Consider the following 15,238-nt stretch of genomic DNA (forward strand, 5'->3'; position numbering starts at 1 on the left):
TGGGGACAGGGGCGACGGCGGGGCGGGGGACAGCGGGGCGGTGTTGGGGACAGGGGCGACGGCGGGGCGGGGGACGGCGGGGCGGCGCGGGGGACGGCGGGGGACGGCGGGGCGGCGCGGGGGACGGCGGGGGATGGCGGGGCGGCGCGGGGGACGGCGGGGCGGTGTTGGGGACAGGGGCGACGGCGGGGCGGGGGACAGCGGGGCGGTGTTGGGGACAGGGGCGACGGCGGGGCGGGGGACGGCGGGGCGGCGCGGGGGACGGCGGGGGACGGCGGGGCGGCGCGGGGGACGGCGGGGCGGTGTTGGGGACAGGGGCGACGGCGGGGCGGGGGACGGCGGGGCGGTGTTGGGGACAGGGGCGACGGCGGGGCGGGGGACGGCGGGGCGGTGTTGGGGACAGGGGCGACGGCGGGGCGGGGGACAGCGGGGCGGCGCGGAGGACAACGGGGGACAGCGGGGCGGCGCGGGGGACGGCGGGGCGGCGCGGGGGACGGCGGGGGACAGCGGTAGCTCCGTGACCAATCAAAAGTCACAGCACATGGCCTCTGTGCTTCGTGTGCTACCCCCCACGTCGCCGTACCGGGGGGGGACACATATCAGCACATTCCGTTGAGTAGAAGGCAGAAGCTATGAATCAGAATTTAAGGAATAATGTTCAATGTTCGTTTTAAGGCTTCCAGTTCAAGGGATGGAGCTTCATTTTTATGGCTGCAAAGTGCACACAGTGCATTTCAACATGCTCTGTTACCCTTATGTATTTCATTACTTTTATTACACACACATGCAGATACCTGACCAACCCTAGATCATTATGCCTCTATATGATATTCGTAGCATGTTCTTATAACATTTTCTGCATTATCAATGGGTATTTGCCAGCACTTTCATCCTTTGCTTACACTTAAATTACATGCCTCTTACGTTAATTGTGGGCTTTAAATAATGTGTACATCTTTGTCCTCCCAAGGCAGAGAAGATTAACCATTTTTGGAGCAGTTGACTTCGATCCAGCTGCACAAACTGTCTGAGCAAACCCTCCACAATATCGTCAGTAGAAAAATATTTTACAATGAATGTCCTCCACTTCATATACTGTATGTCTCAGCACTGCTGGTTAATTTATGAAGGAACGCCGTACGTGGTGATCAGGTCATAGCTACAGGATGAGATATTTCTCGTTGAGGAAATGTGTGTGTGTGTGTGTGTGTGTGTGTGTGTGTGTGTGTGTTCCCACAAGGAACAGGAGGCAGTGCATGATTATCTCATGCTCATTTCTGTGTGTTCTGTGGTAAATGGCTTCATTTCCTGTATTCTGCCGTTAAGTGGATCGCCAAAGGCCTGGCCCATATTGACTCTTTATTCCTATTGTACTTCCCACACCTCAGTCACAGGCACCCCATCAAGTTTATTCAAAATGTCTATTGATTTTCGTTACACATCTAGCTCCTTTTAAGATTAAATCTGAAGAAATTACACAGAGGGATCTCACGCTTGAGGGATAGCAAATAGTCTAACTGACCTTTTTTTGTGCATGGAGGAGGATATCATTCCGAACAATTTGTAGATGATTTCTTCTCCTTTGATTACACTCATGGTTTTACTCCTGAGGAATGAGTTTCATAAGCTCTTACTCTGCATTCTGATCAGATTTGCAGCCAAGACAATGTCATGTCTTGTTTTGTCTCCACATTGGGTCTGTGGTACAACAATCAGTTGAGCACGACGGACACTGAGCTTTTATTTTGACGCGGTTTTGCTAACACTGTCCTATGGCTGAATTTTTTTAACAAGGTTCAGTGGTGCGTTCAGATTGATGAGCCCAACATCTGTTCTCATCAGCAGTCTGCTTCTTACGTGTGTCTCCCTCAAACTGTTGCTTTACTGGCACAAATTGCTGAAGCTGTACTGTGTCCTTTACAGCCCCAGCTGGGGACTTAAGCCACTGAGAAGCAATATTAACACAATTTAAAGGTCATTACTAGTTTGGACAACATTCCAAGGAATAATAGTCATTGGAATCCCAACTACCTACCGAATTCTGGCATGCTGTACTTATGAGAATTAACATCTTTTGGAGTCCACCAACAATCCAGAATGTTCCTTGGGAGTAGGGCTGGATGATATGATAAAACATTTTACCATGGTAGTGTTTTCTTATCAGTCAACATCGATGGTTATCGGACTATTGGGCTATAATACAAATCATTATTTCTTTATTTCTAGGCTCTAGGTTCCTCATCTTGGGGTTTCTCTTAAATCAATTAATGAAAAAGAGGACGTGAAAATGACGTTTCATAAATAAATTATATTAAAAAAACTTTTTTTTTTGTTGGCCTTAGCACTAGAAAACACCGACAGTATGGTTTGTTGCTGGGTTTCTCTGCCTCTCCGTCTCATTCCAGGGGTTGGGTACAACATTGCTGGTAAAGTTGTCAGTTTGTTGTGTGTCGGATTTTATACAATTTAATACAATTTACCTTGTCTATCCACAATATTAAAATATAATAAAAAACTCTTTTTTTAAGAAGATGTTGTGGCTGCTGCCCTGTAGTTTTCTTCACCGACACTTGATGTTGGCTCTGAGTGGGAGTTTCTCTTCCGTAATATTATAACATAGCATGGTGTGCTCTGCTGGCTCAAACGACCTTGACGTGTTTTTGTTGGGTACAGGTCAAGGGTGGCCGATCTTAACCAGAAAGGGCCGCTGTGTGTGTAGATTTTCGCTGCAACTCCCAAATTAGATTACTAATTAGAAGAATGATTGGTTGAAGAGTCCTCACACCTGGGTTTGAACAGCTGACCTAGCAGTTACCCCAAAAACCTACATACACACCGGCCCTTTGCAGATAAGATTGGCCACTTTTGACATAGGTTGTCCGTTCTTAAAAGCCTGCCATATGATTGGTTGAAATTGTGTTTGCTTCTGTGATCTGATAGACTGTTGTGTGCTGTCAAGCAAAGTTCCTTATCGACTGTTTATCAAAGTCTCTCATTTTCTTATAGTTTAAATTTTATATGACGATAAGTTGATATGTTGTATTAAGGCACACTTATGAGAAGCAAGACTTACATGGTTCATTGAGGCCAGACTTCTGCTGCGTGTTGAGTAGACATTTTACATGAATTAATTTCATCAAAAGCATTAATAATCACAATAACAGCCTATGACATCAAAGAGTTCCACTTAGACATCGATAAAAAGGCTTTGATTTGCATACTATGGGCTTAGGGTATCTGATACAGTCCGTTAAATACTAGGCATAGCAGAATTTGGAGGAGGATGGCGAGCTGGCAGAGGCTGGTGTACTCTCCATGCGTGAGCTGCTGTACGGCAGCCCATAGCTCCGTCACGCCCTGCTCCCTGGGATCATGTTCCTCGCTTGATCGTGACATCTTATTTGTGGGGTTGCGCTGCAGAGCAGGAAGTGAATCCTGGGCCGGGATGATAACTAATCCTCCACAGCTGCAGGCTGAAAAGACGTTCTGGAACACTTCCACGCGTGATCCCTCCAATGGAAAGCTTCCCTCAGATGTTCTCACCCCCTGCGGGGCATCAGAGGTCCTCAGAAATGGCAAAGAAAGGAAGACGAATGGCTGCCCTGCTAGGATATGAGTAACGAGAGAGAGAGGCCGACCGTGTCAGTGGCGAGCAAAGGAGCTGCAGAGGGATGACAATCAAGATGACACTGCTGGATGACCCCCCCCCCCCCCCGCGGCCTCACAACTCTGCCTTCAATTGGCCTGTCACCCGAGGCACCTGAGGCAATGGCAGAAGCACATGTGGCGTCTGCCTCCATTCGTTTGTCCGACCGCCCTGCTCACACCAATGACTGCCACCATCCTCGTGGTCCGAAAGCCTGCCAGCAGCACAGCATCCATGTCTGCCCCCTCTTTGCCCTTATCATGGTACCTCACCCAAAACAACACATGCAGGGGTCAAAGCCCAGTCTACCGATTCTTAACCAATAAGAAGGTACAGGGCGATGGATCAGTTGTGGCTGCCTCAACAAGGCCTCCAGGCAGCAGTGGGAGAGCTCTGATGGTGCTGCTTCTGGTACACATTGGTCTTCTTGGCACTAGATCCTGGAGTCCTTCCTGCCAACCCCCTCCTTGTCTCAGCAGGCTATTAGTGAGAGCTACATCCATGAGCTGCCTAGATGGAAGAGTCCTGGTCTATCCTGGATCTCTGGGATGTTCTGCAGCACATGGGTGTAGCACGTACATGTTTCAGATGGGAGCACAAGCGTAAATGAAGAGAAGAGGGTGTGACAACTGCATTAGCAAACAGGATAAACTCAAGATTCCATTAATGTATCTCAGTGAGAAGCGAATTGATTTTAAGAGTATCCAAACAGAAGTAGATATAGTATATAGTATGTTAAGACTATACATTAAGTGCACCTTCATAATGCATTCGTAATGCATTGATAGAACATTCAGTGTACCTTCATAATGCCTTTAGAATGCATTCATAGCACTTCTATACTTACATGCTGCTTAAAGATCTTCTATAGATGCATTTTGAATGTAAAGCATTACCTATTAAACTGAAGGATTTATAAAACCGCAGTCAATTATATAAACAGGACAGGATTCATTATTTCAGGGAAAAGATCAGGGCTTTGTGTCCCAAGTTAAACAATTTCCTTAAAAGGAATTAACCCACTTCAATTAAGTAAATAGTCTGTGTAAGTCTACATCATTTCTTGCTGAGTATTCACTGCACCGCAAGATGTCCCGGAGAAAACTTAAAAACTCTTGAATTTGACAATCAGGAACAGCTTGACCTGTTATGAGGAGTTTTATATGATGTTATTGTTTAAATCCCCAGTACTGATTGTTAGCTGAGGCAGACCTCTTTGTGCCAGTCAGAAGAAAAATAATTCACTCCATGTTTGAATAAATTAGACTAGCAATCAAAGTTAATAATCATAATAATGTATATAAGGTTAATAATATACTAATCAAAAAATCTCTCCCGTGAACTTTTTCACTCCTACTACTGATATCAGCCTTGATGATGTGATAAAAATTTTACAGTCTGACTGTGAGTGGAAATTATTGTATTAAACACTGTTCGCCTGATTCCTTCATTTATTATTCTGAGTAGTTGCACAAGGGGCTCCATAACTCAATAAAGAGAGTTTCAATTGCTATTCATGCCCACAATCAGCCAACAAACTGAATGTTCTGTACAGGCTTGATTCAGGGCTTTCACTCTCCACTGGAGCTGGTCATGAATTGAGCCACAAAACTGGACTAGTGCAGATTGGAACAGAGGTCCAGTGTCAACCTTCAGCCATGGAACCGAATCCGCTGTGTGACACATCTATCTCTCCCGCAGGGCTCAGCCCTTGTAGCCTGGCAGTGAAAGGAGACAGGAACTGTCTCAAAGGACAATAGCAACAAGTCAGGATTGAGCTCTGTCCACTGGCAGTGGAAAAGCAGTAGCCCCTGGCTTTCTCGGTGGGCACCCCCAGAGGGTTCAAAGACTCACATTACTTGGAAATGCAGGTGGTTTCATTTACAAGGGCTGCAGTCCTACGTTTGTGCAGACAGCAAGCCTCCCTTTCGTGGGTGATGGTACTCAAAGGATACTGCAATATCTCCACAGGGAGGCGGCACCAAAGTCTGGCCTGCAGGCAAGTTGTCGTGACCACTGTGTGGGAGGCTGTGACTGACAGCCTTACCAGCTGTGCTGTCCCATCTCTGGGTTGCCAGATCAGTTATGGTGTCCCATCCCTCTCATAGCCAGGATTGCCAGATCAGTTGTGGCATGCCATTTCTTTCATAACCTGGGTTGCCGGACCAGTTATGGTGTTCTGTTTTTCTCTTAGCCAGGATTGCCAGACCAGCTGTTACCTCCTATACCTCTTTCAGTCAAGGTTCCTAGACCACATGTGAAATTTCATCCATTTCTTATCTAGAATTGCTAGATCAGTTGCGGCATCCCATCTTTCTTTTAGCCAGGGTTGCCAGAACAGTTGCGGCATCCCATCTTTTTTTCAGCCAGGGTTGCCAAACCCATTGTGGTGTCTCATCCCTCTCTTAGAATAGGTTGCCAGACCAGTTGTGAATCTCATCCCTCTTTTAGAAGAGGTTGCCAGAATAGTTGTGACGTTCCATCCCACTCTGGGCCAGGGTGTACCACCCGACATAAGGCTGCTCCGAAACGACTCATTCTCCTCATATCTCCTTGGCTTTACGGCCTAATGTAATTGAACAGGGCAGGTTCATCAGAGCTGTCCGTTTACACTACACTGGTTATATGTCTTGTAGTTCCTTCAGTACTCCTATGATCAGCCCCTATCATGTGTTGGATTGTAATACTGAAATATTATTCTGCACCAGACCACGCTGCCCTCTTGCCATCACACCTCTCAGTAAGAAGAACCTGAGAATGATCCCAAACGTAACCCACTCACACACCAACACCTGGTAGATCACCACACTTTCTGAACTATCACAAATTGTACCCTGGGGTTGAATTAGCCTACAGTCCTGCTGAGGCGCGCGGACACGTTTTCTGTCGTGTCCCACAGCGGCACCGTAACACCTCTTTCCTCGCGACACGCTTCCTCCCAATCCGTCGTCAAGAAGCACACTTACACCCCTGTGGTGCTGATTGGGGATTAGTTGCTGGTGCAAGACCTGCTCAACAGATCCCCAAAAATCCAATTACAGAATATCGTGCACCCAGCACGCCTTTAATGTCTAAGATACCCCTAGAGATTCATATCCAGCAACAACTACCTCTATAAAACTCATGAAGACTATCGTAAAAACCGCAAATTTCATTTGCACCAAATTTTAACTGAATGACTACACTTCACCAGTGTTCGGTAATTGCAGGGATTAGCATTGGGGGCATTAGGATCGTTCTGTAACACCTCCGACACTAAAAGGCGAGTGTAGAGGAGAAAAAAGAAGCATGATGATAACATTTAATTGCATGGATATCGTTCTGCTTTTCTCCTTGGAGTCTCTGCTCTCAGATAATGTCAGGTGCAGCTTTCACTGATTGTCTGTCCTGTATGTCTTAATTAAGACCAGTCAGATGAGATTCTTATGCAGAGCAGCTACAAAACTCAGGTACAGGAGCGACTTCTTCCTGCATGCAGCCAAAAGCGATCAGCTGGTTATCAATGCCGCACTTTACGTGTGATTTTTTTTAAAGTCTGCAGAACAGTAATTGTTTTTAGAAAATGTCTGCAGTAGCCCTTTCATTTAAATATTTTCTTATGAGTTCTTTCACTGGCTAAAGCGTGTAATTAATTTTGTCTATCTGTTACTCGGTTCTTATTTATACGGCTTTACCGAGGTTAATATGCGAAGCACTGGAAGTTCCAGAGGAAATTCCAGATAAAACCAGCAGACCTTATCAGCCAATTTCAAATGGGTTTTTGGACAGTTGGCCTGGCCTGGTCTGCATTCCTCACAAACAGATCTGCTCCCACATCCGCTTTACAATCCACGCCCAACAGATCTACTACCACAGCCGCTTTTACCATCCACAACTAACAGATCTTCTACCACACCCGCTTTTACCATCCACGGCTAACAGATCTACTGCCAGAGCCGCTTTTACCATCCACGGCTAACAGATCTACCACACCCGCTTTTACCATCCACGGCTAACAGATCTACTGCCAGAGCCGCTTTTACCATCCACGCCTAACAGATCTACTACCAGAGCCGCTTTTACCATACACGACTAACAGATCTACTACCAGAGCCGCTTTTACCATACACGACTAACAGATCTACTACCAGAGCCGCTTTTACCATCCACGACTAACAGATCTACCACAGCCGCTTTACAATCCACGGCTAACAGATCTGCTCCCACAGCCGCTTTTACCATCCACTGCTAACAGATCTGCTCCCACAGCCGCTTTTACCATCCACTGCTAACAGATCTACTACCAGAGCCCTTTTAACATACACGACTAACAGATCTACTACCACAGCCGCTTTTACCATCCACTGCTAACAGATCTACTACCAGAGCCCTTTTACCATCCACGACTAACAGATCTACTACCACAGCCACTTTTGCCATCCACGACCAACAGATCTACTACCACAGCCGCTTTTACCATCCACGACTAACAGATCTACTACCACAGCCGCTTTTACCATCCACGACTAACAGATCTACTACCACAGCCACTTTTGCCATCCACGACCAACAGATCTACTACCACAGCCACTTTTACCATACACGACTAACAGATCTACTACCACAGCCGCTTTTACCATCCATGACTAACAGATCTACTACCACAGCCGCTTTACAATCCACGACTAACAGATCTACTACCACAGCCGCTTTTACCATCCATGACTAACAGATCTACTACCACAGCCGCTTTACAATCCACGACTAACAGATCTACTACCACAGCCACTTTTTCCATCCACGACTAACAGATCTACGGGTGATTAATGTCAGTGTGTTACATCCTGCAAAAATCAGTTTGCAGATCAGCTGAACATCTTCTGCTGAACCTTTTACCCGACAGCGTAGTATTTGTACTTTGGCTCCGGGTTTTGTTCTGATCCGGAGTGCTTTGAAATGCATTGTGAAAACCTTGACGCTCTAATTATAACAAGAGTGGAAGTTCACCCAAGACTTTCTAATGTAATTCTGTTAGAATTTTCAGGTTTGGATGGGTGTATGGGCAGCTGAAGGTTTTTATTGGATTGGTTGAGAAATTGTAGCAGTACTACACCACTTAGTATCTGATAATTTATTCAGACATGTTCAAACCAGCTGTGACTATGTGATAAGGGGAACTGGTTTTAACAAGAAATTTTGCCAAGTTACTCCTCGGTTTCCCACCATAATTTATGACCGATGACTGATGGGAGACACACTCACACACACACACACACACACATAGTCCTGTACTCATGTCTTTGTGGGGACTGTCCATTCATTTTTATAGACGAAACCCTAGTGCCAATAATAATAACCTTAACTGCTACCCAGCTCTAACAAAATACAAATCTTTTAGCATTTTTACTTTTTTGATTGCAGTCACAGATTTTTATGATTGAATTTGCCCTTGTGGGGTTTGTATCACATTGTGGACACACACACACACACACATTGTACGTTATATAGGCTGTTTACAGTGCACCGTGATACTCATACACATTTAAGCTCAGCTAATTCTGTGATGCATATCCACATTCTTGGGCTGGAGAATGTCGTGCTATTCCTAGCACACACTGTGTGGGACACCGCACCGCACACACTGTGTGGGACACCGCACCGCACACACTGTGTGGGACACCGCACCGCACACACTGTGTGGGACACCGCACCGCACACACTGTGTGGGACACCGCACCGCACACCGTGTGGGACACCGCACCGCACACACTGTGTGGGACACCGCACCGCACACACTGTGTGGGACACCGCACCGCACACCGTGTGGGACACCGCACCGCACACACTGTGTGGGACACCGCACCGCACACCGTGTGGGACACCGCACCGCACACACTGTGTGGGACACCGCACCGCACACACTGTGTGGGACACCGCACCGCACACACTGTGTGGGACACCGCACCGCACACACTGTGTGGGACACCGCACCGCACACCGTGTGGGACACCGCACCGCACACACTGTGTGGGACACCGCACCGCACACACTGTGTGGGACACCGCACCGCACACACTGTGTGGGACACCGCACCGCACACACTGTGTGGGACACCGCACCGCACACACTGTGTGGGACACCGCACCGCACACACCGTGTGGGACACCGCACCGCACACACCGCGTGGGACACCGCACCGCTCGCCGCGTGGGACACCGCACCGCTCGCCGCGTGGGACACCGCACCGCGCGCCGCGTGGGACACCGCACCGCACACACTGTGTGGGACACCGCACCGCACACACTGTGTGGGACACCGCACCGCACACCGTGTGGGACACCGCACCGCACACTGGCACAGACGAGGCTCTTAATCTCCAGGGCAAGACGTGTCACTCTGAGAAGTCTGCAGTCTCCCTGTCGGCTCCCCGAGGCAAACGCCGGTGCCTGTGGGGGGGTGGGGGGGGATGTGTAGCAGGGTGTGCCTGGCATTGGTAAGTCACTGTATGAACAGGAGGTTTCAGAAAAGGGAGCAAAGGGGGGAGGGGGAGCCGCTAAGCTCTGGGTGGCATGTCTACGTCAGTGGGATGCAGACAGCCAGCCAGAACTCCAGGCCCGTGCGAGGGGGGGGCAGGGGATAGACTCCGGCCGGTTGAATAGGGGCAGACATCTGCAGCAGTGCCAAGCTGTTCATCACTGGGGCAGAAATGAGTGAGACTCACGGTCATTAAGTAAGTGCTGCTTCTTTTAAAACACTGAGTTCCGGGGATCGTCCAGTTCAACGCCATGTACTCGGTTTGTGCAAACTGACGTTCGATACAGAAAACGTAGGCTGCCGCTTGAATGACGGCACGTCTCGCTTACACTGTGATATGATCTCCATAATCTGCTGGCACAGGGGCTGTAAACATGGCTGACACTGCATAGCAGTCTGCGATAATAACAGCCTATAATAATGAGTGAGTCACGTCATGTGACCCTCGCCAAAACTGATAGGTCATGGACTCACCCAGACTGACGCCCCATTTCTAATCAATTCAAAACAAACTGTAAACTGTTAGAAATTTAAACATCATCATTGCATGGATGGAGAAGAAGGATGTAAAAAATCTACAAGTATAACTTATGGATCAGGATCAAGCAGGTGGGCAATTAGCAGAAGGGCCCTGAGAAATCTATTTATGGAACGAAAAACTGTGGGTTAAAACTAAAATTTAGATAAATGCCATCAGTTTCTCAAAGCTCCTTTGACTCATGTGACACTCGACCTAGTGCTGGACTCGCAGCGAGGTGTCGTAACTCATGGAGTAGCAGCGATGAACCCGGGAGGAGTGCTCCTGAATAGTGAATAATTATGGCAATTAAGTATAATTAAGAATGATGAAAGTGTGGACATTTCCCGTGTAATCAGTCGCATGTAAGCACAGTAACGGTTTGTACAGAAACACTCAAAAGTCTGGACACACCTGTTGAAAGTAATGTTTTTTTTAACAAGATGATACCTCTAAACACACTTCAAGGTTATGAAAGATGGAAAGAGATGGAGCACTGTGACAGATGACCTGGCCCCCACAATCCCCCCACCTAAACCCTATAGACCTGATTTGGGATGAGTTGGATCGAAGAGTAAGAGCGAGGTGGCCAACTTGTGCCCAGAACTTACAGAATCTCCTTCAGGACTGATGGAGAAGCATCCCAGGTGGCTACGTCTGGAAGCTGGATGAAAGAACGCAGAGAGTCTGCAATGCCGTCATTGAAACAAAAAGGGTCTATTTTGAGGAGTCAAAAATGTTGAGATGTTGAACACTCCTCCTGTTTGTTGCAGTATTTGATTTGTGTAATTTCATTACCTTTAGGCATTATACTAAGGTGAATAACATAGCTACAATTGAGACAAATGTGTTAATAGCAGGTGAGTCCAGACTTTTGATGGGTGCTGTAAATCTTTGTAAGATCTGTCAAGAATAAGTTAAAATTATTCCTTTATTAACATCGCCGGTCTTGTAATGTTCATACATACAGTGATTGTGCTGATGGACCTGCATCCCATCCAGCTTATTCCCCTGCTACATGTCCAGGGCTCCACAGGGTAAAGGCTTCAGGCTCCCTGCCAACTGGGAGTGGATTAGCTGTTGGAAGATGGATGGATGGATGGATGGATGGATAGATGGATATCGTTATTAAAACAGGTTGCGATGTGCAGAATGGCAAAATGCATGCAGCCCTTCTGCTGTTTTCCACTTGGGGAGGCTGTTAAATTCCGCTGCAGCACTGAAACAAGCGCTTTGCAGCACTACAGATTGCTAAATGAGGAGCGCTGATGTAATCCCCCACAGCGATTATCTGTTGTGTCACTGTGGCTGAGCTTCTGAGGAGGACGAGGCTGAAGCAAGCCTGGAGCAACAGCAACGGGGGGGGGGACATTAAGAAAAGAACAGAAAGGGGACGAGTGGGAGGAGGGATAGAGGCGAGGGATGAGGATGAAGAAGAGCCGAGCGAACTGACTTTTCTTTTTTCTGCGAACCATCTCCACTGGGGCGATGTGTGTTCCTACTTAACTCAAAAAAAAAAAGAAAAACGTTTAGCACAAGTATGGGAGGTGAAGATACCGAAATCCCATAATTACTTTACCGTGGGGTGAAAACAAGACTAGAGGGCAAATCATTTACATCATTTTTTTTCTATAATTTGAGCTCTAGCTGCTGCACAATAGATTCACCTTCCGCATCGGAAATTAAATGCCCCGTTTAGGGCAGCTGCGGTTTTTGATTTTCATTAACCGAACGTTAAAAACGGTAACCAACACAGACCGAAAAGTAGGAAGCACCTCAGTGTGGCACAGATTTCCAGTGGGACGCCGGCGGACGTTCAGAAAGAAGGCAGACGTCTTTGTCCGTCTCTGGGCAAACTGTCGCTGTGCCTACCGAAGGGGTTGTTTGTGCACTTGTGAGTAAATATGTCTTCTATAAATCCACCGTGACACATGAGGATTGTGTCTGGATTATGAAAATTGATGATGAGCTTGGCCTCCACCCCCCCCAGCCCACCCCAAACCGTAAAATGGCCCTTGTTTATATCCAGTGCCATTCAGCCGGCGATGCTTTCATTTAATTACATAGCAGAAAAGGGACAGAGGAGCTATGAGCTTCCATTATTCCCCCACACGTGCTGTGAAATGGTGGGGGAGGGGGGAAGATTAAATCTTAAGTGAGACAAGTGGAGTGTTTTCAGGGAGCTTGAGATGATGGTTACATGCAGATGGTCAATGGACCAGGGGGTGTGGCAATGAAGAGGCGTTCCAATGGGGAGGTAACACTTACAGAGATGCAGGCAGGAACGCTGCGAAGCTCGGAATATGGGCCGGTGAGAAGAGGCACGGTTTCCACGGATCCTGAGCCCTGGCAGAGAATGCAGTGCGACAAACTCCGAGCTGCTGGGGGGGGGGGCTTCATGCAAACGGTGTGGTTTCCTCTGCAGCTGCTATGGAGCCAGGGGATGCGTCCATGCCATGACGAGGGATAATGCGGCACTCTGCCAGAAAATGGGACACAGTAGAACAATCGGGGGGGGGGGGGGTCATTTTTTTAAGTGAGCATCCGATAAGGGGGAGCGTTTTGACTGTGCACTTCAAAGGCTGCCTCTGATCAAAAGCAATCAGTTTCTCCATTGAAGGGAGAGTCGTCAAAGTCTGAGAGCCCATCTATGTCCTCAAAGGCGAAGCCAGACTGGGATGCAGAAACATGAGGGAAGCACAAGCCTGTGTGTGAATTAGTGCACAATAGCATCTGGAGATGATCAACTTATTTGTCAAATAATGGACATTGGCCTTCAGAAATGGGCAACTGACCATGCAGATTTAGTTCAAGGACAACTGAAGGTCAGTCAGAAATACTTGCTCAGTTGATTAGAACCTTCATTTGTTTTTGTTTACCTGAGTCATTTTGCCAACGTCATAAATTGCTGGTTTACAGTTTCTGCTGTTGAGTGGTATCCAGCAGTGAAAGCCGTTTGCCTGCTCCTTTCTGACCAACTATGTAACTTCGTTTTCCTTTGTTATTAAAGTGAGTGAAGTGAAATTAATGTTTTTAATGATTGCTGCATTCATAATTACATAGTTTTGTGTTGTGTGTGTGTTGGTTTGAGTCTGCAGTTGCATATTGTCTGTTGTGTTTGTGTGGACTTCTTGTTAGCGTTTGTTTTGTTTTGTTTGCTGGTTTAACAGGGACTGTGCATATTAGCAACATTCCTGTAAATATGCCCACGTTCAAGTTATCCAACGGCCCAGTTTTCATCTGTAGTGCCAAAGTTCTTCTTTTGAGAGAAGTCTGCATGTGAATGTTCACCATGTTCAACCTGATGCAGCACGGATCTCAGAGCAGATCCCCAGATCTCTGCACGCCTGATTGGAAAACATTTTTTTTTAATGGGTGGGCGTAGAGAGAGATGTATAGCCGCTTTGATACCATACACTTCTTAAATGACCTTCTATCTTCTGCTTCATTTTTATTCCAGTCTGCTCACAGTTCTCCAGAGGCGTTTATGCCATCTTCGGCTTCTACGACAAGAAGTCCATGAATACTCTGACCTCCTTCTGCGGTGCCCTGCACACCTCCTTCGTCACGCCGAGCTATCCCACAGACGCGGACGTGCAGTTCGTCATTCAGATGCGTCCTGCCCTGCGAGGTGCCATTCTCAGCATGCTGTCCCACTACAAGTGGGAGAAATTCGTCTACCTGTATGACACAGAGAGAGGTGAGTGACCAGCCCGCTTGGGGCTCTCATAGCTTCAGAAGCCGTCCAGCGTACTGCCTGACACACTGACGACCACCTGTGCATCACAAAGCGAGTCAAGGACGTAGGACGCAGTTTGATATTGGGGCAAGGACACAAATTAATTATTTAAATGCTATTTTTATGGGGGGGGTCAAACAACAGCAATTAAATATTGGTAGGTTCCTACTCCCCTGAGAAGCGATGAAGGAGACTTTAAGAAAGGAAAATATTTGGAGATGAATTGTGCTCAACAGAATATGCAATATGACCATCAACTGAGATAAATGGACAGAGAGATGCAGGGAAGGGAAGGGAATCAGGTAATAAGGAACAGGGCAGCAAAGACACACAGTTTGTATTGCTTCAGATTTTGTTTGTTATGCTGAATTATCTTCAGGATTAAATGCAAAAAAAACTTAATTATCTAGTTAATGAGGCAGGAAAATGAAAAAATATCACCGCAGGTGTGATTGGTAATTTATAGTCAGTCACATCAGTCACATATAAAGTCAAATTTTGAAATCCTGATTAAAATATAGATTAATACACGTGTACTGTAGATATACATATAATATTTTGTGTATGGTATAAGGGGAGGCAGATGCTTATCCTTTTATAATATTTTCTTGTCATATAGGATGTAAAATGTCTTTGAAGACTTTTCCAGCTACTAGTGACATCAAAGTAGAGACGGAAGTTTGAATTTTCTAGCAGGAATCTGGTAACCACTGACTGTCGCTGCCCCTCTAATCTCGCATTCTTTATAATCAAGTGTTAGCTGATATTATGAGGATCAAAAGAAGGACTGAAACTGACACACAGTGTTCCTCTTCAGAGCCGC

General features: G+C 47.0%; 1 protein-coding gene across 8 annotated transcripts in view; it reads left to right on the forward strand.

Annotated features, from left to right (window-relative positions):
• gria3b (glutamate receptor, ionotropic, AMPA 3b) overlaps positions 1 to 15,238 on the forward strand; it is a 97,810-nt gene that overhangs the window by 19,621 nt on the left and 62,951 nt on the right. For all 8 annotated transcript variants that reach the window (XR_007400423.1, XR_007400424.1, XR_007400426.1 and 5 more), the window contains exon 3: positions 14,137 to 14,376. Coding sequence is in view for 5 of the 8 variants with exons in the window: in XM_049029056.1 (XP_048885013.1) it covers positions 14,137 to 14,376 (240 nt within the window). In the remaining 3 variants the exon portion in view is untranslated. The remainder of the gene's footprint in view (positions 1 to 14,136; positions 14,377 to 15,238) is intronic.

Source organism: Brienomyrus brachyistius, chromosome 10 (genome assembly GCF_023856365.1).
Source record: "Brienomyrus brachyistius isolate T26 chromosome 10, BBRACH_0.4, whole genome shotgun sequence".
Taxonomy (NCBI): domain Eukaryota; kingdom Metazoa; phylum Chordata; class Actinopteri; order Osteoglossiformes; family Mormyridae; genus Brienomyrus; species Brienomyrus brachyistius.